The sequence below is a fragment of the Lutjanus erythropterus genome, chromosome 6, assembly GCF_056507025.1.
Source record: "Lutjanus erythropterus isolate fLutEry1 chromosome 6, fLutEry1.hap2, whole genome shotgun sequence".
In the NCBI taxonomy this organism is placed as follows: Eukaryota; Metazoa; Chordata; class Actinopteri; order Lutjaniformes; family Lutjanidae; genus Lutjanus; species Lutjanus erythropterus.
In genome coordinates, this window is record NC_139322.1 from 7,904,705 (window position 1) to 7,929,386 (window position 24,682).

Genomic DNA, 24,682 nt, shown 5'->3' on the forward strand with positions numbered 1-24,682 from the left:
ACACTCACAGACTGTTCCTGCCTTGGCGTGTGATTCAAAGACCAGCACCGCTGCCAGCTCCTTACGCACCTACAGGCAACAACAGGGCAAGAAATGAGACTGAACTGCATCGATAACTCCTGTTTTCATTGTTTGATTGTTCCACTAATGGTCCTTTACTCAAAGTAAGGTTGAGAATCAAAGGAAACTGGATGCATGGTCTGCTTGATAAACTACTATGATCACAAATGAACAAAAAATGGTAGAAGCATTATGGTGTGATTGTTGTTTCAAATATCTGGCAACATTTTTTCATTATTCAGGACACAATGTCAAAAGATTTATGCTTGATTCTGGTTATGCAAGAAGAAAAGTAGCCTTGAAAACTTATTCAAATGGAGCTGTTGCAGAGGGTGGGACCAAGTCATTGTTTTGCAAGTTTCAAGTCAAGTCCCAAGTGAAGACTGACAAGTCCCAAGTCCCAAGCCCTAAACTTTGAGCACTTGTACAAACACATTTCTTGTTAGGAGGTATGTATGACTGATTTAGGAGAACTTGTTGCATTCACAGGTTTTCTCGTATTTTCACATTAAGATGTTTCCTCTTAATTTCAGTTACAGCCCTCCTGTAACTCTGCATTAACAGCACTTATATTTCCTGTTTTCCTGCTTTAGCAGGTCCTTTAATTCCACTGCTGTCATTGTTAAAATGACAGATTTTTCTTAATGGATCTCTGAAATCATGACTTCAGACCCTGAACTCATAAAGTTCTGTTTTACTCTTTGATGCCACTTTCATAAATGAACACTTCCTGACATATGGGCCAGGAAGCATAGCCTTATATGGTATTAATGGGGCATTAATTAGGCTAATTTACAAGTCTAATGCATGTGAACTCAAACATGTACAGGGGGTTGAGTTGAGAGCATTTGCTGAATCTGATGTCCCAGAAACCAGAAAGATATGGTATTAGAGGGATAGTTGACTTGTGGTTAAGAAGTTACCTTGATCATAGATATCATCAGTCAAGTCTACAGTCATCAAATTTGTGACTCGAGTCCACACCTCTGAGCTCCTATATATCAAATTAAATTAAAGCTTCTCAGCTGCTGCAGCAGTTTAATTACTTGACTCTCTCGCTTTATAATCACATTAAAAATCTGCATCTAGAGGCTTTAATCATAAGGACACTGATGTGAAGTGCAGGCAGTAACAGTGACTGACAGAAGTGGAGAGATGAGCCGCAGCCTTGACGTGGAGCAGCTCCTCGTAGATGACCTCCAGATCCTCCGCGCTCCTCTGACTGGGGCTGAACACAGGGAAGAGACAACAGGCAGGTTTAAATCAACCACAGATGCACTTAGAAACTTTGTTGAAAGATGCAAGATGACAAAATTTGAGATCTGCACTTTTACTATCATTAACATAACATAAGTAACATTAGTATCATGAGTAACAGTCATATAGAGGCTACCATTTGCGTAGAATCATAGTGAGCAGAGCATCAGGACCCAGCTGAGACAGCAGAGACAGACCCTCCTGCAGCTCGTCCTCAGAGTCCTTCTCATTCGTCGTGTGGTTCAGGCCACACTCGGCGTCCTGGAAGCGGTAGAACTGGGCGTCCTTGTCATGGAAGTTCAACTCATGTTTCACTTGATTGAGGCAGAACACAGAGGAGGGAAAGCAGCCATGAGACCCAGATATAACAAAGACTGTAGACTTTTAAAAAAGGACAAAGAGATGGTAAAACACAGATTAGTTTAAAGGACCAGTACGTAGGATTTAGTTTAATCTAGAGGTGAGCTTGCAGATTGCAAACCTCCATCTCACTCTCCCCTTCCAAGCATATAGGACAGGGATACTCAACCTGCAGCCAGATTTGATAGGGTGATGCATCACCCTCTGACCATTTTTAATTAACTACGAAAATAATTTTATTTACACTGTTTTTCCCAGGAAGTGGGGTGTGACCCCCTGTTCCCCTTTCTTTTCATATTACCTAACCGTCTGAGACCTATGTTATTAAAAAAGGATCTTAAGGTTCTGAATCTAAATATTTAAATTCTAAAACATAATCAGTAATTGCAACTGAATTATTTATAGAATTATTATTATTTAAATAATTTACAACTGGGGGAGATCCATGATAAGCCTTGTATGCTTTTAGTCTCCCTTGCATATTCTTGTTATTATTTGTATTGTTTTGCCTGTTTTTTAATATGTGCTAAATGAATTAAATGAAATTAATCAAATCCTAAACCGCTGTGTGTGTAGAAAGTTGCTAATATCAGGAAGCATCACGAGTCAAAATGTGCTAGCTCCAGTGCAGTGATCCCACCTGGTAGCACCGCCAGAAAATTAATAAATAACATTATTATTAAAGTTTGGTTATTAACTGGCAAAGCAAATTGAAGACCTCTGGTGCAGGAGAACATGTGGTGGCCACTAAACTTCCACAAAACGTGAAAGACACTCAGTAAATTCAACGTTTGGTTTAAACAGCTCATTCTAAGGTAATGAAAATGCTTATATTCAGGTACATACATACATGAAGGAAAACACAAATCTTACACACTAGATTTTCAAAATGTTGACCTTAATGAGAATTAAGTTGTCATGTAGTAACTTTACAAAACTCCAGAATGACGTGATACATGGAAATAAGTGCAAATCTATTCTGAGTGATCCCCTTCATTTGATGATGAAGCCTTTACACGCTGATTGGAGTGTTCTCTTCAGGGAAAACAGTGCCCCAAACAAAGAGCATAAGCGGGTTGTGAACACTTGACTGAGCGAGAACAAATTGTAAAACATATGCCCTGGCAGGCCCAGTCACCAGATTCCAGGCTACTCAAGCTCTTCTGGGAAATTCTCGAGTGCAGCCTGAGACGCTATTATCAGAATATATTAAAAAATACCAGAATGTGACTGGATTTCTTGTGGAATTATTCCACCCAGCACGAGACAAATATTATGTTAATGTGTCTTTAATTTTCACATCCAAGCTCTTTAGTTCTTACCATGAACAAGGATTCCTTCATCCACCAAGACCTGCCACATTCCAACCGCCTGGCTTCTTGATTGCAGGCACTCATTTTGTTTCATCAGCCAGTCAACAAGTTCCTTACCAGAGCAGCATTGTCTGCGAGAGAAAGTCAACATGTGAATTTGCGTGTAATTTGCAGAGAATGTCACATTTTTAACACAGAAGAAATCCCTCCGCCAGTGTGAGTACCTGTATGTTTTAAGGTGATGCTTTCTGTCTCGGATCAGACCGGGGTTCCTCTCGATCATAACGCTGTACACCGATCTCGCTGCCTTCACGACACGATCTGAAAGAAACTAAGCATGAAAAAAAAAAAAAAAGATTAGGTTGGGTTGCACCAAGAAGGATTAATTTTTAAACCTCATTAAATCATAGCTTAACTTTAAATTATGTTGCACTGAACTTAAAAAACTATCTTACAATTTAAGAAAATAATTTAAAACTTTAACCTCTTTAAACCACAGTTTAGTTTTCAATCTTGTATTCAATCCCATTACACCAAAACTTTAAACTCCAATTTAAAATGTGATCCTGTATTAACTTTAAACATACACTTGAGGAGGTTTAATTTTACAATGGCTGCCATTTTGAAGGGATTGAGTAAACTAATCAATTTCCATTAATACAAGCTTAACACAAATGTGTCTCTTCTTCCTTTCACTCGTTGAGCCATTAAAACAGTCAGCCAGTTGCTGCCAGGCAGTCTCTGTCCTATGCTGTTGTCAGGTTTTAATTATATCCACTATTTATTATTTGGCAATTTATCTGCCCAACAAGTTTACCTCAAAGGAGGAGAAATTAGCGCTTCTTTGCAAGCCATAAGGTGAAAGCTAACTAGGCTACTAACTCTTTAGTTAGCTAGCAAACAATGTAACAAGGTACAGTTAGTAGGATTTGTCCGAGCTGCTCCTAAATGCATTGCGATGTCAAATACTACTGTTTTGGGTTGGCGAAATGTCATGAGCACAGACGGCTGCAGGATCTCTGCAGATACAGCCACCACCATGAACTTCTAGTGGGTCATAAGTCATGATTGAAAGGGATTATGTAAAAAGAACCTATATGTTCAGAGAAAACACTGACGTTATGTTAACTTGTTAGCCAACTAGCAAACAATGTAACGTTGTGTTGCTGAATAAAGAGCAACCGAAAGCTAGCAGCTTTTCCTCCTCTTTCGGGTAATTTGGTTAAGCAAGCATCTCCATATTGGTTAAACTCTGTTTTTTAAAAAATATTCTGGGGACTTTTATGCCTTTAATTGATAGAACAGCTGAAGTGAGGACAGAAAAGGGCGAGTGAGAATAGAGGAAGGACATGCAGCAAAGGGCTGCAGGCGGAAGTCAAACCCAAAGCCACTGTAGAGGATCACAGCCTTTAACTCTGCTTTACATCAATAAACTTGAATTTACTAAACGGAGATTAGTTTTTAAATTGGTGCAAACTAGTCTTACAGTCTTTCTTTTAATGTGAGTCGTGCTCAATGTTATGATGTGATGCAACAGGCTGAGAAAAGCTAGAGAGGGCTGAGTACATAAAAGTGGAGGATGTGTAACACAGGCGGTCTTGTTTACAGAAACAGCCGAGTCGTGTGTTGGCGGCAGACAGAAGTAAGCAAGAGAAACAAGTGTGCATGTGTTCAAAGAGGGGGAGATGAGTTTGTTTCCCCTCAGCCTGAAGATTATGTGTGATGGCACCGGCATCAACAGCTTGAGTGGAGATTTTTGTGTTTGTTGAAGTGTAATGTGGTGTGTGTGTGTGTGTGTGTGTGTGTGTGTGTGTGTGTGTGTGTGTGTGTGTGTGTGTGTGTGTGTGTGCGTGTGTGTGTGCCTGTGGGGGGGTTTGCAGGAAGGTGAGAATGTGTTAAAAATGGCTCTGTTAAACTCTCCCACACCTCGCTGAGTTCCCAGCCATGTAGCGACAACAAACTTTCACTTTCTGACCACCCTCACTGTATTTCCTTTGAGCCTCTCCTAATTCTCTCCCCCGCCCCCTCACTCCCACCCACACAGTCATACGTGCAACGCACTCGGGTCTGGCCTAAAACCCAAAAAGGCTGCAATCGGGTGCAAAACCTGTCAGCCACTGATGCAGAAGCAAGGCTTATGTAACACTAATGTGCTTTGTTTGTGGCTGTAATGCGGCTGTCCTATTTACAGTGTTCTCTGCTTATATTTCACAAACAAAACTACCGCACAACAATATTTAATAACTTAATGATTGACAAAAAAAGACAATTCGCTCCCTCCCTGTTAGTCTCCCCCTCTCATATGTCCTGCGCTCAGTCTTGTGATTGCACGAGTAACTCAGACGGTTGCCTGTTTGTTCTTTGGATTTTCCTCAAGGCGCTGCTGTTTGCCTAAGGTGGTGGTCTTGAGATGCACACAGAACACAACGATGACCACTTCCTATGTCTGTTTTTTTCCTCCTCAAATGTAGTGTTGAAGCCAGAAACTACCTGCACCCTTTGCCTCCTCTTGTCTTCTGCAACTATTTTCCTATTCTCTGTTAATGTACTGTGTGCTCATATTCACCATATTCACACAGCAGCCATCTTCCTTTGACGTCATGCTCAGGGTGGGAAGCTCAAATGTCGTACTGCTCTGTTACATGCTGCAAATCATATCAGCATCAGGAATCTGGCAGATCATTATTATTTCACTGCTTCCCGATTGATCAATAACTTAAATATGTTGTTTTAGCTTGAAATATGGCCCCACGTCCTTCCAGATTCTTGCTATCCCTTGTCTGTTCAGCTTCTGATCAATCAGGAAGCAGTAAAATAATAAAGATTTGTCAGATTCCCCACATTTCCACTTGTAACCTGGAACAAAGCAGTGTGACATTTGAGCTTCCCCTCCTGACCAGGATATCAGAACAAAATGGCTGCCGTGTGAATGTGGTGAATGGTCAATTATGAGGACTTGTGGGAAAATCGTGAGGTAAAGGCAGGCTGGTCTGTAGCACCTGTATCTGACGGAGAAGGCAGACAACATCCACATCGATATGTTCCAAGAGGAATAAACAAAGTTTCAACCAACTTTCAGCTGTGTGCTCTGTATTTTATTTACTTTTAAAAAGACAAAATTTTATTTCACTGAATTTAGAAGTGAGAGTTTATTCAGTAAGAATATCTGTGTTTGTTGCAGTTAGAAATATATGGTATTGAGGCAAGAACTTCATACCCCACAAGAATATCATCAAACAAGAAGATCCAAGTTTGCAGGACTCTTGTCTAAATTTGTAAACCTTAGTAAAGTAGACAACAGAAAACGCATTTCTTTTTAACAGGGTAAGAGAGGGCGAGTACCAGACTAATTACTGTCTCTGGTGGCAGAGAGTGACAGTGAATGCGCGACGAGGGGAGGAAAAGGTGTGCAGTGGAGTTGTCGGCCTGGCAGTAAATGTACAGTTTAGGTTTGAGTTTGTCAGTGAACAAAGGCTGTGGCTTCTCAGGCCAAAGTAAAGCTTCTGAGTGTGAGCTGTTTCTGCTGGAATAGATATATGATAACCAGCTCCGCCTACGTTAAGGAAGTAGCGGCGTACAGTCAAGTTGAGACAATTTACACAAGTTGTACACAAATACTCCCATAATAGCACATACCCTTAAGGCTAACTGCTCTTTATACTGTGACAGTTTTCCTCAAAAGCAATATATAATCTTGCTTACAGTATTGCAATATATTGAATTTGAACTCCTGTATTGTATCACTAGGTTTTTTCCAGTACAAAGCCTTAAAATTGTGCCTAAGTCTCATTCAGGATATAAAAATGCCTGCTGACCTGTGACTGATCTACTCGACCCCATGTCACCGTGACGCCAACACCACCTTTGCCCTTTCACCTGAACTGGGGTCCGTGACACACACATGCTAGATCTAAGTTCACACAGTACTGCTAATTATAATGTGGAACTATAACGGACTACTGTGGGCAACACAGTGCAGTACGCACTTCAACCTATCATCCCTACATTAGCCTGTTCCCAGACCTGACATCGACAAAGTAAATGTGCCCCGAGGCGTCTGCTGTGCCCTGCTGGAGTTATGTGTCTCGAGGTCAACAGTATTTCCCAGGGGCCCTTTTTTCCCCAGGGAATCACATTCTCAGGCATGTCAGCTCCAAAACTTATTTTCTTGATGACGCAATTTTCCATTACCTAACCCAGTCCTTATAAAAACAATATCAGAAGCCATATTTCACTGAGTGGGCTGCTAAACCTGACCGTCATGTAAACATGCAGAAAACTGAAATATTCTAGTTCTGTATTTCAGTCCAGTGCTGGCTTTCTGTGGATGACTGTGTGTTGTTTATTGTCTGCATGTAGGCCACCTAATCATGTTATCTAGGAACTATAACCCACAGGTAATTGTTCCAACAGAGTCGGGTTACAAAGCAAACACCTTTCCCAAGTACAACACACACTCAGCTGGAGTGCAGTGACCAACCCTGATGTATGGGCCATCTGTAAAGTTTGGACAGGCCTTCATAATAACCCATTTTATGACCGGGCTCCATTGTGCTGCTGAGGTCATTTTACAATCAAGGTCTTGTATTCAAAAAGTGCCTGAAGACAGCTGAAGTATTATAATCAACGTCATATTGGTTGACACTTAAACTGTCAAACTCACATGATCTCTATTCTGAGGAAGCACCAACTCGCAGAGTTGTTTGTGTTATTGTGTGACTTGGGTGAATCCATACTAATCTTTTAAAACACCAAAATCACACAATAACACAAATAAACTAACAGATTGAGGCAGCAGGAGACCAACAAATCCCAGGTTCTGCAAAGTAAAATTGCTGATTTTTTCAGTGGAACCTGGTGGCTTTGGAAAAATCTACTTTACAGTAGGTAATACACTGAAAATCGATAAGAACCTCATGCAATCCCACATAAAATGATCAAGACTATCCTTTTAGACACGCCTCAACAGTGGTCCTTTTATGTGGTGTATGAATAGGTGGGTTCTCAGGTTTGATTGAATAAAAGATGCGTGATGAAAATGACATCTAATTAAAATAATAATTAATGACAATTATTTTGAGTGGGCAGTATTTATGTTAACAAACTGAAGAATGAATCGAGGCCTTGTTGGTAAGAGCAAGTTAAAAAAAATAATTTGATGTTAACCTCATCAACTCTCCATTCTAGAGCCCTGACCTGATTGGCCAGTCTGATCTGGAAAGTTGGGCTCTCATGCTATATAGAGTGTTTACACCCTTGTACATCACGATTTGGCCAGGAACCCTGATGTGCAGCTATGTTGGAGGTACTGGGATGTTAACAACCGAACGGATTACATGCCGAATTATAAATTTGAGCTGACATCAGGATTTCCCACGGAAAAGTTCAGGAAAACATGTGGAGGCTGCTGAGCAGGGGGCACTATACTGATCTAAATCACAGAAAAGGCAGGAAGAATCTTTAAGAATCTGGTTAATTTTCAAAATAAAAGCCCTCATGCAGACTCATGCTCATAAAGACAGACAGAAAAGAAACTATTTAACTATGTAGCCTGCTAATCCACGGTAGAGGCACAAAGAGCAAGGAAAGAGGACCTAATCAACAAAATCTGAGCAAGTAAACATAATCAGGTGGGCAAAACGCTCCGCTGATGAAATACTTCTGGAACGTTGCTGGTGTGGCTTGCAGCCGTGCGGAGGACGGATCAGAACCGTGGAGCAGACGTGCAACGCCTGGTGGAATCAACCAGTTAGGTTAACGTTTGGTGACGATACATGCAAAGTGGCTCTTTTGTCTTGGAATGACAACCCAACAACTTTGCCCTCTATTTCATATCAGCACATCACGAACAATCTTGTTTTTTTACACAGCTGAAGACCTTAAATATTTTAAAGGTTTTAATATGTCTGCCCTTTTTTTTCCAGCACACCTCCCTGCCAGTCAAATGTTTTGTCCTCAAGTGTCACCGTGCTACCCTGCACCTCACCTTACACCATTTGCCTCTGATCCTAAATTACTACATCCAATTTTTTGCAGAGCTAGCAGCAGAACAGCTGCTCTACAGCATGTACCATTTCTTCAAACACTCCTCAGAAGCGCATATGCTTACTATCACACAGAAGCTAAGGGAGGTTGTAAGGAGGGAGGTTGTAATCGTGATTGTAATCACTTTATTTAACTTCAATCTGGTTCTGACTGAAAGCGTTAGTCATAACTTTTTGAAGTGCGGTTTGGTTTCAAGCATTTGTCTTGTGGGGTGGAATGATGATGAGTACAGTTATTCACTGTGTGTCTCTTCTGTAGGCGAGACATTTCTCTGCTTCTTACTCCCTCTGTGACCTTGGTGGGCTGTGTTGTGTGAGAAGCATCTACAGATGAACACTGTGTGTGAGTCGACAAGGAGATTAATGCAGCTCTGTGGACTGCAGATACCTGACTGTCCCCCTCTCTGTCTGTGTGAGAGAAATACAAGGCCACAACTTTCCATCCTGCAATATGTGACGGATATGGGTGATATGTTTTTCCAGGCCTTAACTTGATTTAATCATCAGCGGTCATCAACATGTCAAACTTTTATTACGCAAATGAAAAATGTATTTCTACGCGTAAACAATAATCAGTAGCTATTAAGTTTGTGATTTAGTGTGGTGAATTCCACTTCAGAGTGAAAACTACTTTTGTGCATATAAATGCTGGAGCCAACACTCTTAGAAATAAGGGTTACAAAAGGGTTCTTCTTGAAGGGATGAGGTTCTAGTCACAGGCATTTGCTTCTTAAGAACCATGTTTTTTTTGAAGAAAAGGTTTGTCAAGGGTTCTTTGTAAGACACCATCCAAGAATGAAACTCTTTTTGGAGGTACGAGTTCTTCAGGGATGACTGAAATGCTTTTAAAGAACTCTTTCATCAAAATTTTGCCAAGGGTTTGTTGTACAATAACATAAAAAGAGTGGGTTCTAGATAAAAACCCTTGGAACATAAAAGGATTTATAAAACTGTTCTCTGCAGAACCCCCAGGGTCTTTCTGGATAAAACACAAAAGGATTTTTAGTGGAACCCCTGAAAGTGTTATAGCATAAAAAGAGTGGGTTCTAGATAAAACCCTTGGAATTTAAAAGCATTTTCAGCATAACCCCTGGATGGGTTCTAAATAAAACCCCTGGAATATGAAAGGGTTCTCAGAAGATCCCCTAAATGGGTTCTAAATATATAAAATGGTTCTTGGTAGAATGCCCTGGATGGGTTCTAGATAAAACCCCTTGGAATATAAAAGTGTTCTTGATAGAACTTGCTGGGTGGGTTCTATATAAAACCCTCGGAATATAAAACTGTTCTCAGTAGAACCCTGTGTGTGTGTGTGTATGGGGGTCTCAATAAAGCTTTTTGAATATAAAAGGGTTCTCCGTTGAACTGCCCAAGTGTATTCCCGTTAACACCCTTAGAGGGTAGACAGGTTCTGGGCAGGACCATTACACCACAGAAGGGTTCTCTTTGGAACGTCTTATTGGGGGTCCTGGCTGAAACTTTTCACACATGGTTCTACTCATAACCATTCCTGCTGGGTTCTAGGCAGAACTCCCAAATGGAAAGTTTCTACCAGGAACCAAAAAGAGTTCTTCTATGGGCTGAAGAACCCTTTACGGTTCTAGTTAGCACCTTTATTAGTAAGGGTGCAGTCAAACAGTGGTTATTATTAAAAACAATCCGTCTTGTGCGGCGTTATCAGAATGTATGATGCTCATTAGAGTCTCGTAGAATCTGGAGCCAACACTTTGCTAAGCAACCAAACAAAGGTTGGAAACACCTGCCTCCTGCAGACACGATTACTCCATCCTCTCTATCTTCTTTCCACAGAACAAAACAAAACACACAGGCTCTGATTCTTTTGGGGTTGAAAGATGCTCTGGCTCTGTCTCTCTCTCTTTCTTTCTTTCTTTCTTTCTGTCGGCGTCTTCTGTCTTGGGGGAGACCACCGAGCCCAGACCTCATTCTGTTTCCATGTCATGCGCTGTTATCAGTGTTTTAAAAGTTCGCTCCTTGACATGTTGAAGAAGCTGAGATAAAGCAGCGCGAGGGGCCTGGGCTGGGCGACGGTGTGGTGCTCGGTCAGGGTGGGGAGGGTCAATTAACTGTGGGCCCTGGAGTGCCCTTTAGACTCCTTGTGACTGCCTGCCCTGCTAGGAATGTGTTTTTTTAAGACTCGCTTGAGTAGTAATGCGGGATATTACAACAACAAAAGAACAAGTTCAGCAGTTTGATGCAAGCAGGATGCAAGCACTGCAACTCTGGTATGATAGCAGAGGTCGGTACGGCTGAAAGCCAGCAGGCTGGTGAAAGTCTAAAGACTCGCAATCAAGGTCTGTGCCAACCAGAGTCAAATACTGTGGTCAGCTAATTAGCAGAGTGACACAGAGAGAAGTTTAGAAGCCTGATACGTGATTACAGACCTGATTATGAAATTGTTACGGAGATTATGAGTAAAAAAGAAACTTACAACAATTACATATGACTTGCTAAATAATATTTAACTCTCAAAATAAAAAAAAAATACATATTACCTCCTACCTGTAGTGCTATTTATCCATCTAGATTGTCTTGGTGTGAACAGCGAGTTTTGGAAATATCAGCTGTAGTCTGTCTTCTCTCCAATATAATTAAAATAGATACACTCAGCTTGTGGTGCTTAATGCACCAAAAATACATTAGAAAAACTCAACAGCAACATCTCCTTTCAGAAATCATGACCCAGTTACTCAAGCTAATCCATGTTTGTGCTTGTGACAGTGCAGGATGTAAACATTAAAGGAAAAATTCAGCAGTTTTCATGTGGATGCCCAGTCAAGGTTTCTGTTAAATTTAGTCAATTAAGGCAATAAATTTCTTAACAGAGAAAGCAGAAAGTTCTTCTGAAGCAAATCTGTTGTTGTTCCTGTATCCAGTGATGTCACAGTGATCTAGTTGGTGTTGAGGAAGAACTACAGGCTGTTTCAGCTTGGATTTCTAGTCCCCACCTCTTTGTAACCAAGGGCAGTGCTAGATGAGACAGATGACTGTGCATGTTCCACCTGAGTCTGGGCTGTTTTGGCTGGTTATCACTGTAATATCCTGCAGGTGCAGGGAAGAGTTCCAGTCCATCACTTACAACACTATGCAGGTGCTGTTGTTGCTTTGCAACTCTACTCGACCTGCAAAGCCTGATTCAGTAATTAATGTAATTAAACCGTTAGCTCCTGTCATCGGGAGATCTCCAGTTTACTCTGACTTGTACCGGCTAACTAGCTAGCTATTTACATTGTGGACCAACTCTGCTAAGAAAAATGCAGAAAGTAATTTTTTACTCCTAGGTGTCAGCGAATGCAACACACAGTCTTTCAATTACTATCATGCTGCAAGCTGAGCTTATCTACACACTTTATGGCTGACTGAAGTAATGTTTAAGCACTCCTAATAGCAAAAAGCACTTTTCTGAGGCTGTGTGCTGATACTTCTCTCACACACCCAGAGAGACTCACTGTCACTTCCCACAACAAACCTGCTAGACAGCATCACATTCACAAGTTACCAGTAACTTTTTAAAACAGGGGGCTCGGCCAGTAACACATAAGAGCAAAAAAACATACACTATGTCTCATCAGGTTAATAATAGAGCATATGCTACAACTTTTGGTCTTATTTTTGGTCCTTTCAAATGCCAATGAGTTTTAGTCAATTGCAATTTTACAACTGTGTTTCTTCCTGCTTTTCCTCTGGATTGGTGGGTGTCACACCCCCATCTTTAACTTTGGAGGGGCATAAAACCCAACATGGATGCATAGCAACATAGGCATTAGAAGCTCGTGCACAATGCACTGCAAGCAGGAGAACTCAGCTTTCTTGTTCAATAAAGCATGCATTATATTTACCATCAACACTGACTGGATGTTCTGCGCAGTGATGTGGTTGGTGGGTGTAGTTCAGTAGAAAGAAAAAAGTTCCTACATGAAACTGCTCACATCAAAATCTGTGGATTATCTTAAGTAATGAGAGACACTGCTGCAGAGGTTTTCAAATATATTTTTTGGGGGGGGGCTTTGAGAACCACAAGCCAAGTGCCATCTAGTTGCATTAGTCAATTCAGTCGATTTTAGAGTTAACTGTCCCTTTAACAGCCTTATTTATTACAAGTGGCAGTTTTCAACAAGCCCTGATGGCTTCAGAGCTAAAACTCCTCTGACATTGCGTCAGTCCTTCTGTTCAGGAGGATTTTAAAAACACCAGTGAGAACATTGGATTACTCCTGACTGCGGGGAGGTGATGTACCAAAGCAAAGCTCACCATCTCTGGCATTACACACCTGCTTCATGGTGTCCTTTGAATTCAGGGCCTCTGGCAGCGGAGTCTAGGAGACACAGAAAAAGAGAGAGACGTTACTGCCACCGAGCCATTTCTGCATATCTGAAGCCTCTGAAATAAAGCAGATAGCTCGCTTTGGAACGGCATTCCTCAGGAACTAGCCGGACTGGTCGCTGATGATAATCACGCTGCGGTTGCACCAAATAAAAACATATAACCGAGCTGGACTGTCCAGATAGAACGAATAATTATTTTCTTTTCACTGGGATGGAGGTCAACACAAATACATTATCTCAACCTGCGCCGTGTTACCATTGTCTCCGAAGCGATGTGGGTGGGTGTAAAGTGTGTGTAATGAAGTGGGAGGAAAGAGTGCCTAGACACCAGCAAAGGAGAGTACATGGCCTGCTGCCACGCGTTTTGTTAAGTGAAAAGGGTCTAACTACAGACTGTCCTTTTATATGAAAAGGCTTTTTAAAAGATTCACTGCACTACAGCAGTTACCACAGACACATACGTTTAATCATATATTATTTCTGGAGGCTCCCTTACTCTCTGCACTTACACAACTAACTTAAACCTGCTGTCATGTACAAATATTCAGCATTCCCAAGACTGTACTTTGGCCTAAGTTGTATTTCCTCTTTCTGGCTTGGTTTTGATGTTTTTATGATCCTCTTGTTGCTGCAGTTGTCTTCCTGTATTCCCAGAGCTTTCAGTGAATTTGATTCAGAGACGTATGAAGGCCTTTTTCTAGGCAATAATTAAGATCAAATATTTCTCCCCAGAGCTCCCCTAGCTTGTGGGTACTTACGAGTGCTATGTCTGGTCCCTCGCTAAATGAAGCAAAACTGCTTTATTGGCACCACATTTCACCTTGTCTCAGCACTGGGTTTCTCTTTTTGCAAGAGCAAAATATTTTTGGAATGTAATAGTGAGTATAATGAGTTTCTTTCTCTGTACTGCGTTGATGCATTGTATTATGTGTTGTAAAATATGCAGAATAATCACATGGTATTGCTGAGATTTACACCTGCAGTAGCTGTCTGTATTGATCAGGAAGCTGTGATCAGCTCTTCACATCACTGATAAACATCTGTTAAATGTCTGCAGTCCTGCTGCAGTCAGACTTTGTGGCATGTTTTGTCTGAACTGCTGTGCAGTCAGCTACGTCACATGATCCTGAATGGCATGTTGCCAATTATTTGAACGCACTCATAAAGGAGAAAACTACAGGTCTGTGTACATTTTTTAAGTATTTTTGACTTAATACGACCCCATAAAACCATATATTCACTAAATTTTTATCAGTTATGACCCAACCAAAATTACTCATATGCCTGGGCTGGGCTGCATTAATTCTTAAATGCAATTAAATCATGTTTAACTTTAAAGTATGTTACATCAAACTATAAAACTAGCTTAAAGTTGAAAAAAGAAATTTAAACCTCTCTTTAAACCTCAGTTTAGGTTTTACCCTAAACCAGGATTGAATTTAAATCTGTTGCACCAAAACTTTAAACTCCAATTTTAAATGAGATCCTGTGTTAACTTCAAACTTGACACTTGAGGAAGTTTCATTTTTAAATTGGCTGCCTTTTTGAGATGGAATGAGAAAAATAATCAAGTTCAACTTCTATTATTTGACCATGTTGTTCCATTAATTCGACCCGCAATTTTTTTTTCAAGAGGCCAAATTATAACTTTTAACAAACTAATGAACAAACAATGTAATGTGTTGTTAACTTTTTAGCTAGCTAGCAAACAATATACCTTTTTGTTAATTTTTTTTAAACATTTATTCATTTTGAATTATTTTTTTACATTGGGTTTACTAAACAGAGAATAGTTTTTAACTGTGCAGCAGAGCTCTACTTAATTTTAATTCTGGATTTAATAATTTTAAAGCAGATTAGAACTTAGAATTAATCTTTGCTGATGCCACCCAGTTTAAATGTGGAAAAACGACAGTCCTTCCTGGTCTGTCAGACAGGCAGACACAATTATGAACCTTGATGTATGTGAGGTATTTTGCTCTGCTTTGTCTCCATGTCTCAGCACTGATATACGACAAGGACAAAGAGACGATGCCCTGGCATCTTCTAATGATGACAGCCAAATGAGGACAGTTTTGACCTTGTTAGAGGAATCTGCCTGCATGCGCTCAGAGAAGGAATTAGCAAATGCCTCAGTGCCACTTAAATTGTGCCCATTGTGATATCACCCCTCAACGAACAGAAATACTGGACACCATTTAGGGAGAAATCTTACTCTGCAACTCTCTGCTACTTTGATTAAAATCTGGCCCAAGACCCGCAGTCATAAAATGAAACTGGCTGTTGAGGCAGATCCTACTGTTTTTGTGCCAGTTTGGTACAATGTTCCCAAAGAAAAGATAATCATGTGTTTAATATCAAGTCAAAGCATTTATTCATTTCATGATACGGGTCCTTTTAGCATGCTGTCAACTTGAACGTTACGCTTTTGTGTAAATCTTGTCATTAGCCTGTGAGGACGTCTCTGTGGATGTGTTCTTGTGTAATGACTCATGTGTAAGATAACCTGAATAAACACAAACTCACTTGGTGCAGTGACAACAAGTTTAACTACACCTGTGACACCTGAGAATATGTGCAGCGTGTTACCTTCAGCAACAACTCAGCTCAGGTTGTCAGGTGTCCAACCGGCATGCTGGATCTAAAAGTAACAGTTTAACCTTTTAAGCTGCTTTATGTAAAATATGACGTTGATATGTGATGGAAGAAAGTAAAGTACCAAAAGTAAAAGTACTTGTGCTGTAAATTATACATTATTGTGATTTATATTACATTAGAATAGTAATTCTGAACTGTGGTTCACAACCTAGGGTTTAGGCCCCTCCAAAGGGTCACCAGCAAAATCCGAGGGGTCGTGAGATGATTATCGGGAGAAGAAAGCAGCTCTCCTAAAATTTTTAACTTTTCTCTAATATTTGATTTGTATTAAAATAATGACAATTCGAACAGCTATTTAAATGAAACAAAAATTTTGAACAGCCTGTCCTGACCAGAAAACTGAGCGTCTAGGTCATCTGTGTACGCAACTTATTACAAACCACATTTATGTTTTTTGTTTGGCAAAAGTCTCTAGTGGACGTGGTAATTAGACAAGAGGCGTATAAAGAGTGAGAAAGTCTGCATATGGAGTAGGTGGGGTGGATAGTTGGCTCAAAGAAACATAGAAGTTTCACACAGGAGACCAAAGTTCAAGTCCTGTGTGAAATGAATATGGAGTTATTTAAAGTTTTGTGGTGTAAGTGATTTCTGTCACTCACTTCTGTCACATGACATACGTCATGTTCTTATTTTAACCTAAACCACTATCTTTTCCTAAACCCAACAAGTAGTTTTGTTGCCTAAGCCTAGTCGAGTACAACCCCATATAAATGCCCTGACCCTGATATTTTATGTTCAGACTGATAAACTGTTCTTTTGTAAATATACTCCACATAATTGTATAAAGAATATTACATAGGTTTGGGAACACTTAGGAAAACCGTTGTCACAGTTTGTTGCTGCATCTACAAATGTGAGTTAAGACTCTGCCATGCAAAGGGCCCGAGCTCATCTGAGATGGACAGACACAAAGTGGAAAAGTGTGCTGTGGCCTGCTGAAATCATGAACATTGTGACCTCCAGGCTGAAGAGGAAAAGGGCCTGATTATTTCAGCGAGACAATGACAAAACACATTCTGCACCTATTCCAGCAGCGTGGCTTCGTAATAAAACAGTTCAGCTACCAGACTGACCTGCCTGCAGTCCAGACATGTCTCCCATTGCAAATGTGTGGTGCATTATGAAGCACAAAATATGACAACAGAGACCCTGGACTGTTTAGCAGCTGAAATCAAATATCAAGCAAGAACAGGTAAGAGTTTCACTCTCAAAACTTTAACAATTAGTGTCCCCAGTTCCCAAACACCGACTGAGTGTTGTTAAAAGAAAAGGTGATGTATCACAGTCATAAACATGCACTTGTTCAATTTTTTTTGGAATACTGGTTGTAGTTTTGATGCCAAAACTTAACTTAAAAAACACAAAATACCATTAGCTGAAAATGAAAACAGTGGCTGGTCTGATTTGGACCCACTGTCGTGTCTCTGACGTACAAGATGGGAGCTGCTGTTGTTCAAACTTTTCAGACATCACATCCTCATACCTGCATGACAGAATAGGTCATAGAATAGTCATGTCTGTGACTTACATAATGTAGTGAAGGTCACTGCCGGTACTCTCCACTGATCATATACGTTATTTTGGGAGTCAGTAGCAATTGCCCTGTTCTGTTGTGTAGGTATGAGGATGTGTTGTCAGAAAAGGTTAGGAAAGTCCCATCAACAACTCACAACAGACATCCGAGACATGGCAATGAGACCAAACTAGACCAGCCACTTGTTAAATGTCCAATTAATTGTACTTTATAAAATAATATGTTCTTTAATGCATGTTTTTTTATTTTAAAAGTAAATAAAGCTGTCAGATAAACATAATGGAGTAAAAACTACAATATTTCTGTAGTGGAGCACAAGTTTAAAATAGTACAAAACTACTCAAGTAAAGTACAAGCATCTCACAATTTTACTTCAAGCTACTACAAGAAACTTTCAAATTTTGTTGATGTTAGAGTCCTTACAGACAAAAGCAGTAGTCTTTCCTCCACCATAACCTCAAAATCTAACGTCAAGAATAAAATTATCTCCAAAATATTCTGCTACTTCTTCCTTTTAACTAGCTAACATACTAATCACATGCACTTCTCCTGGAAAAATGGAAACACAGGCACAGGTTTAAATGCAGTAAAAGTACTTTAACTTTCCCCCACTGGTTATAGCAAAGAAGTTCAGAAGGCAGTCTGTGGAGATTTACAGCCGTCTTTGACCTATTGATGGTTAAAAGTCAAGTAAATTTAGATCCTAAGCACCTCTACTGTTCTGAGTCTTCCTGTGACCTGGAAACAAAAACCTCCCCTTTGCATTCTTCTACAAACTCTACTGTAAACTGAGCGTGGGTGTAGTGCTGAAGGTGAACAATAAACAATACACTATTTATAACCTGAGTATGATAAAAAAAAAACTTTGTTACTTTCTTGTGTCCCCGCACCCAGACTGCTAAAACAATAGAGAAATATGCTTCGGTCCACTGGAAACATCTTGTAATATATCTCCAGACTGCTGTTTTGGGGATCTGAACTGTGTCATAGTGGAGATGAGAGGAAGGGAAGTCAGCTAAACCCCTCTGTTACATAAACACATTTCACCTCTGACAAACAGCGTTCCTGCAACTCCACCTCTCCTGCAACTCTAATGCAGATAAAATTTCCTTGAATGCCGGAGGGAGTTTAGCAAAAAAATAGAGCTTTTTAGGGCCATTAAACCATCATCTGTCTGACATTCACCAGAGGCCAGTTTGCACAACAAATAATGACTCTACTGGCTTTTCAGAGGCTTCAAGACATTTATAGAAAGCAAAAGGAGTTCGTATTTTGTGATGAAGCTCAAAATTTGCAAAGTCACTACATGTTCTACAAGTTCTCTTCTCATTCTCATTAAAAAAGCACCAGACAATATAAGACAGTGGTTGTAATGGGATACATGATGATGATGATGATGATGATGGCGGTGATAAAACTCATCAGTGGAATGTAACTGAGTACATTTACTCAAGTACTTTACTTAAATACAATTTACAGGTATGTATTTCCATTAGATGGTACTTTGTACTTCCACTCCACTACATTTTTGTAGTAAATATAGTATTTATTATTGTCCTCCAATACTTTTATCTGACAACTTTAGTTACAAGTTACCTTGCAGGTTAAGATTATTAATGTAGCTGATAAATAAGGACGTATTAGTATGAATTAAGTTACACAGCATTATATACAGCAGTTAAACATAGCCTCACCCTTACCAGCTGCAACATTAGTGTATTAGTGTTGACACATTAATGCATCACTAATTATAATCCAGTGAGCAGGGCTGGATTTTTAAGCCATCAAGCCCCTAAATTTGGTGACCCAAAGTAAATTTTGGTGGCCCAAATGAAACGTATGTAAAAGCAATACAGCAAAGGCAATTTAACACGACTTCACAAAACCTTTCCTTAACTGTGACGCCTGTGTTGTCATTTTTCCTGTGAACTGCGATGTGGTGTTTGTTTGCTGAAGGCAGCGTTTCTGATGAAAAACAAGTCAGATTTCTCAGGTAGCTGAGGAAATGTACATGACGCCCTTAGAGGAGTCATATTCTAGCCACTTCCACTTCCATTCAGTCCTAAATTTTTGTCGCCGTTTTGGTTTTTTCATAGCATTCCTTTGTTTCTGGATCTTCTGCAATGATCGAGTTAGCTGTCTGAAGAGGTTTAGTCAACCCAGACTTCAGTAGTCCTGATATATCAGTAGCTAGCTGGCAGCAAGTACTGTTGAACTAAAAGGCGAGAAGGAATCAGGAAGTTTGTGGAACTGTAATGTGTTGGAAAAGGCTTGTAGTATAAGGTTAAAATGTCATAGGGGGCCACCAACATGGAATATTTGGTGGCCACAGAGTAACTTTTTGTACCCCGCCTTATATGACCTTATTTAACCTTTTATGAGTCATTCAGCAGAATGAATATTACCAATGAGTACTATTGTATTATTATATTATATATTTTGCATATTTTGATGCCAATGTAGATTTTTTTAAGAGTTTTGTAATTTTACCAGAGAATTTTTACACTGTGGAATTCAGCGGGGGAAGAAGTTTTCAGATCTCTTGCTTAAGTAAACGTAGTAATACCACAGAAAACAAGGTAAAAGTTCTGCATTCAATATTTACTTAAGTGAAAAGTGCAAAAATATTAGCATCAAAATATACTTAAAGTGCCAAAAGTCATTTTAAGTGTAAGGAGGTTAGGGACTGAATTCAATACTAACCTTCATCATGGTTCAGTGTTTTCATTATCGTGAATAAAAGCAATCATGACTTATCTTAAAGTGTATTAGAGACACACAGCGAGTTTTCATCATGTGTTTTTTCTTCAAATTATAAAAAGAAAGGTCTCAGGATAGTTTTAACTCTTACACAATGCATGCAAGTTAAGTACAAGCACCTCAAAACTGCACTGAAGTACAGTAGTTGAGTAAATGTACTTCGTTACTTCCTACCATATCTACTTTTAGTACTACTACTAGGCTAATACTACTACTACTTCAACTCATAATTTCATGTCGGAAGAGTTAGAAGAACTTGTGTTTGTAATTAGTGAAGTGTTGTAAAATTAAATACTATAAATTTTAAGTTTAACTAACTAGAAGAAATACAACTTATACTACACTGTATTCCTGTTAAAATAATCAGTAAAGATTAGATAATTCCACGACATTTCTGTATACTTTTTACAGTGTACTGCTGAGCCTGATACATCATAGTTGACTTTTATTTGGTGTTAATTATCTTAATCTGCAAAGTAACTAGTTACTAAAGTTATCAAATACATGTGGTGGAGTAAAACGCACAATATTCTCTTCCAAAATGTAGTGGAGTAAAAGTATAAAGCAGCTTACTATGAAAACACTTAGTTACTGTACTTAGTTACTTTCCACCATTGCTACTTTTACTACTACTACTACTACTATTACGTGAATACTTCTTCCAACACTGATCAAAATAAGACTGAAGTATTGTCATCACTCCCACCAGATCATGTTTGAGTGCCACCCTACAGTACTCTACTATTACTGACTACTCTGCTGTTATTCCTCCGCAGGGAACATTAAAGCAGCGTACCCAGCTGATGCCTCTGATGGTCGGTGTTTCCCCTGAGCAGCGGTCCGGGAACACTTGATAATGGTGACTCCGAAACAGATGCATCTCGTCTCAGATCAAAACAAGCGACAAACAACTTTCCCGGTCAGAAGATCTGCACGCGGACTCGGCTGAACCTCCAGACATTATTCACGTCCCGTCAGCCTCCCTCGTTACTCGTTATTCAGCGACGACACAACGCGGCGACACCGTCACATTTTATCCCCAAGAATCCGGACGGGATTGCGTCTGTGGTCCCTGCATCCAAACACGCAGACGGGTTCCCTCGCTACAGACGTGTGTGTGTGTATGTGTGTCAGTGAGGACGGAGGAGTGTGTGGTGTTCAGACATCCCTCGGCACAGGCGCACTGCTCAGCTGCGTGTGTGCGCTCTTTGGCTTTGGCACAGAAACGCACAGAGTCATCAGACAGACGGCCTCCCCTGGCATTTTTTACTGCCTAATTAATGGCCTTTGATTTTTGCAGCTCGACACTGATGAACTCCGTGCCTATGCGGGCAGGTGCACTCTGTACATTTTGTCCTTTAGTTTACAACATGTCAGTGAACAGAAAATGGTGTCTGTCACCAGATACGCATACAGATTTATGGCACAGATGAAGTACTGAAAGGTGCCAAAACCCGGACCTGTCCCTGAAAAGTGGTAAACAAAATAGACACATAATGAAAAAGCTAATTCTCCATCTTTTCCTTCAAAATGGCTGTTCATCTGTTTCACAGCACCAGCAGTAGGAAAAAGTGAGCTGTTCCAGGGGGCATATTACAGAAACTTCCTCTTTCAGATCCTATCTTAACTGTTTGGTTACCATGTTTATTAGTGTTTGGACTTGAGTCAGATATTTCAGTGTTCCTATCCTAACTTAAGATAGGGACAGGGATAGGAACTTTCCAAAATCTTACATAAACTTTCCTAACTTTAGGATAACCATTAAGCTGTCCTAATTTTCAATTAACTGCCTGAAATAGTAGCTAACATAGTAACTGGTTAACTGTAACTAACAGTAGCGTTTGCCAACAGTAGCTAACAGTAGTGCTCGTTGGTGATAGATAATGGTAGCATTTTATTTAAGTAAGTAATTTCAGAAAATGTACTTAAAAGTTAAAGTACTCATCCTGCAGTAAAATGGTCACTGTCAGTGTTTTACTATATGGTGTTTTTGGATATAATAATGCTGCACTGATGTGTATGTTGCATTTTATACTCAGTTAAAGTACTAGTACCTCAATTTTGTACTTAAATACAGTACTTGAGTAAACGCACTTTATTATATTCCACCGCTGCACAGCACTGTTATTCATTTACATCCTTGGCTGAGCTTCATCCCTGTGATGGAAATCTCAATGAAAGCATGCAAACACTCCTACAAACTACCTGTAGAGCCGTTCACCTGTCGCTGCAGGTTCAGCAGACTGGGTGAAGGTTATTAAAGGAGGCATACTGTGGCGTGTAGGCACTGTGTGGTCTAGTTTGTTCAGTGCAGTCGTTCAGAGCAGCCCACACGAGCTGCAGAACTCTGCACACACACTTATCAGGTTGTCCAGCTGTCTGGCTCAGCCGGGTCTGTAGACGCATGGACATTCAGATAAACTGCTTCAAGGACAGAAAGCAGTTAAGGTTTGAGAACAGCACTCAATGTCTCTCATCTGTGGTTTGGTTCAGTTCTAAACTGTTACACACACATCACTACATGGATTCATAAAACTCATAATGCTGCAGTTTGTGCCAACAGGTGCAGATATGGGAAGTAACTAAGTACAAATACTTTGTTACTGTACTGAAGCAGAGTTTTCAGATATCTGTGCTTTACTTGAATGTTTATATCTCTGGCAACTTTTTACTTTTAATTCCTACATTTTAACACAGATACTTTCTACTCCTTCCATTTTCAAAACAGGCTCATTATTTTAGTTTAAGTATATTTGAGGGGAAATTTGATTTTTATTTTACATCGTTGTGTGCTGGCTGCCCAACATCAAGACTGATTTCAACTTAAATGGATGGGACAACAAATATAGAAAAGACAATTCCTTGATGTATCCATCAGTGCATATCATGTGGGACAGATGGAGCAACACAAAAATGGCGTAAAAATATGTAACATGATTAAAAAAAAACATAAAAGACATAACTTGACAAAAATTATGTTACAAGACACAAAAGACAAAAACGATGTAAACAACCTAAAAGATGCAACAAGACAAAAAGACAAAAGAAGAAAAAGAAGACAAAAGAAGACAAAAAAGACGTAGGAAGAGAGAAATGATGTAGAAGATGTGACAAAACAAAAAAGACATATCAAGACGTAACAAGACAAAACAGTGGTTGGTTCAGACCTGATGTGTGTTATTGGATGTTATTGTATTGACTTTGTGTTGTAGCATAGAAGAGGTTGACTTACATCCCCCATCTCTGGTGTACAACGTCTTGGTGGAGAACAGATGGATTTGACCAAGTTCTCCATGGTGAGGATGGGTTGAACAGTATCTGCGTGAAACGTGGACAAACAGGGTCATAATTAAGGAACACAAGAATGCATTGTTGAGCTTGTTTGTGTGTAATTGCTCAAAGCCAAGTAAATAAATAAATCTGCAGACTGACAAACGAGTACAAGGGGACCCTCTATTTGACTTCACTCCGCTTGCACCTCCAGTTATAACTGGATCATGATCATGGTCCTGCAGGCTGGACACGTTACATAAGACTTGTTTAAATCCCAGCTATTGTTCCAGTGCAGGGCTGCCCTTCCTGTACTGACCTCAATGACTGAGTCAGTTCGCCGTGGCTTTCCACTCAGACAGGAACATGAATTCTGTCCTGCTTTGATTCGGGTGTTGCTCCAGCTGGAACGACGTATTGCAACTGCCTCGTCTGTGCAATTTTATTAAAGGTCCAGCACCTGTTGCCCCTGTGTGTCACCTCTGTTTTAGACATTGCTGCCTCTTTCTTGGAGCCTTACTCCATTAGAGCGTGCGGTGAGTGAATGATCACAAAGCCCACAGAAAGACCCCTTTGAATCTCAACTTCCCTTTCATCTCATCTCAAATGCATAAACGGAAAGTCTATTGCACTCCCTCTACTTTTAAAGCTACTGTGACGCATATCTAATACAATCTCTCAGAAAAAAAACAAACGCTTCTTACCAAGTTTAGACCTCCGTGGAGTCATGAGGATCCTCCAGGAACAGCTGCCCCAAAAGCCAGTACTAAGAGCATCGGCCAGCAATCAAAGCAAACGGAAAATACTATTTTAAAGTGTGACCGATACGTTCTCTGCGCTCTGGCTGAATTTGTGTGACTCTCTGTTTCTTTCTCCAAATGCCTCACAGGGACTCGAAGAAGACAAATTAAGAATGCTCACAACAGAGGAATCCAGTTTTGCTTCTTATGACCTCCTGAGGGAACGTAAACACAATAGTTTATCTGATAAGGGAGAGCACATTGCTACAGTCTGTTTGATAGAATCTGTCTCGATTGTCTCAGTGATGTGCACATGGCTAATCAGTGAGGAAAAGGTGACTGT

At 40.1% G+C, this 24,682-nt stretch overlaps 1 protein-coding gene across 1 annotated transcript in view; it reads right to left on the bottom strand.

The window, feature by feature from the left end:
• Positions 1 to 24,343, bottom strand: part of rapgef3 (Rap guanine nucleotide exchange factor (GEF) 3) — a 40,431-nt gene extending 16,088 nt beyond the window's left edge. The window contains exons 1-8 of the mRNA XM_084720419.1: positions 24,304 to 24,343; positions 23,562 to 23,647; positions 13,323 to 13,367; positions 3,215 to 3,321; positions 3,000 to 3,121; positions 1,454 to 1,631; positions 1,204 to 1,288; positions 9 to 69 (exon numbers count right to left, since the gene is read on the bottom strand). Coding sequence (XP_084576545.1) covers positions 9 to 69; positions 1,204 to 1,288; positions 1,454 to 1,631; positions 3,000 to 3,121; positions 3,215 to 3,321; positions 13,323 to 13,367; positions 23,562 to 23,647; positions 24,304 to 24,328 — 709 coding nt within the window. The 5' untranslated portion in view covers positions 24,329 to 24,343. The remainder of the gene's footprint in view (positions 1 to 8; positions 70 to 1,203; positions 1,289 to 1,453; positions 1,632 to 2,999; positions 3,122 to 3,214; positions 3,322 to 13,322; positions 13,368 to 23,561; positions 23,648 to 24,303) is intronic.
• Between the last annotated feature and the right edge of the window lie 339 nt (positions 24,344 to 24,682).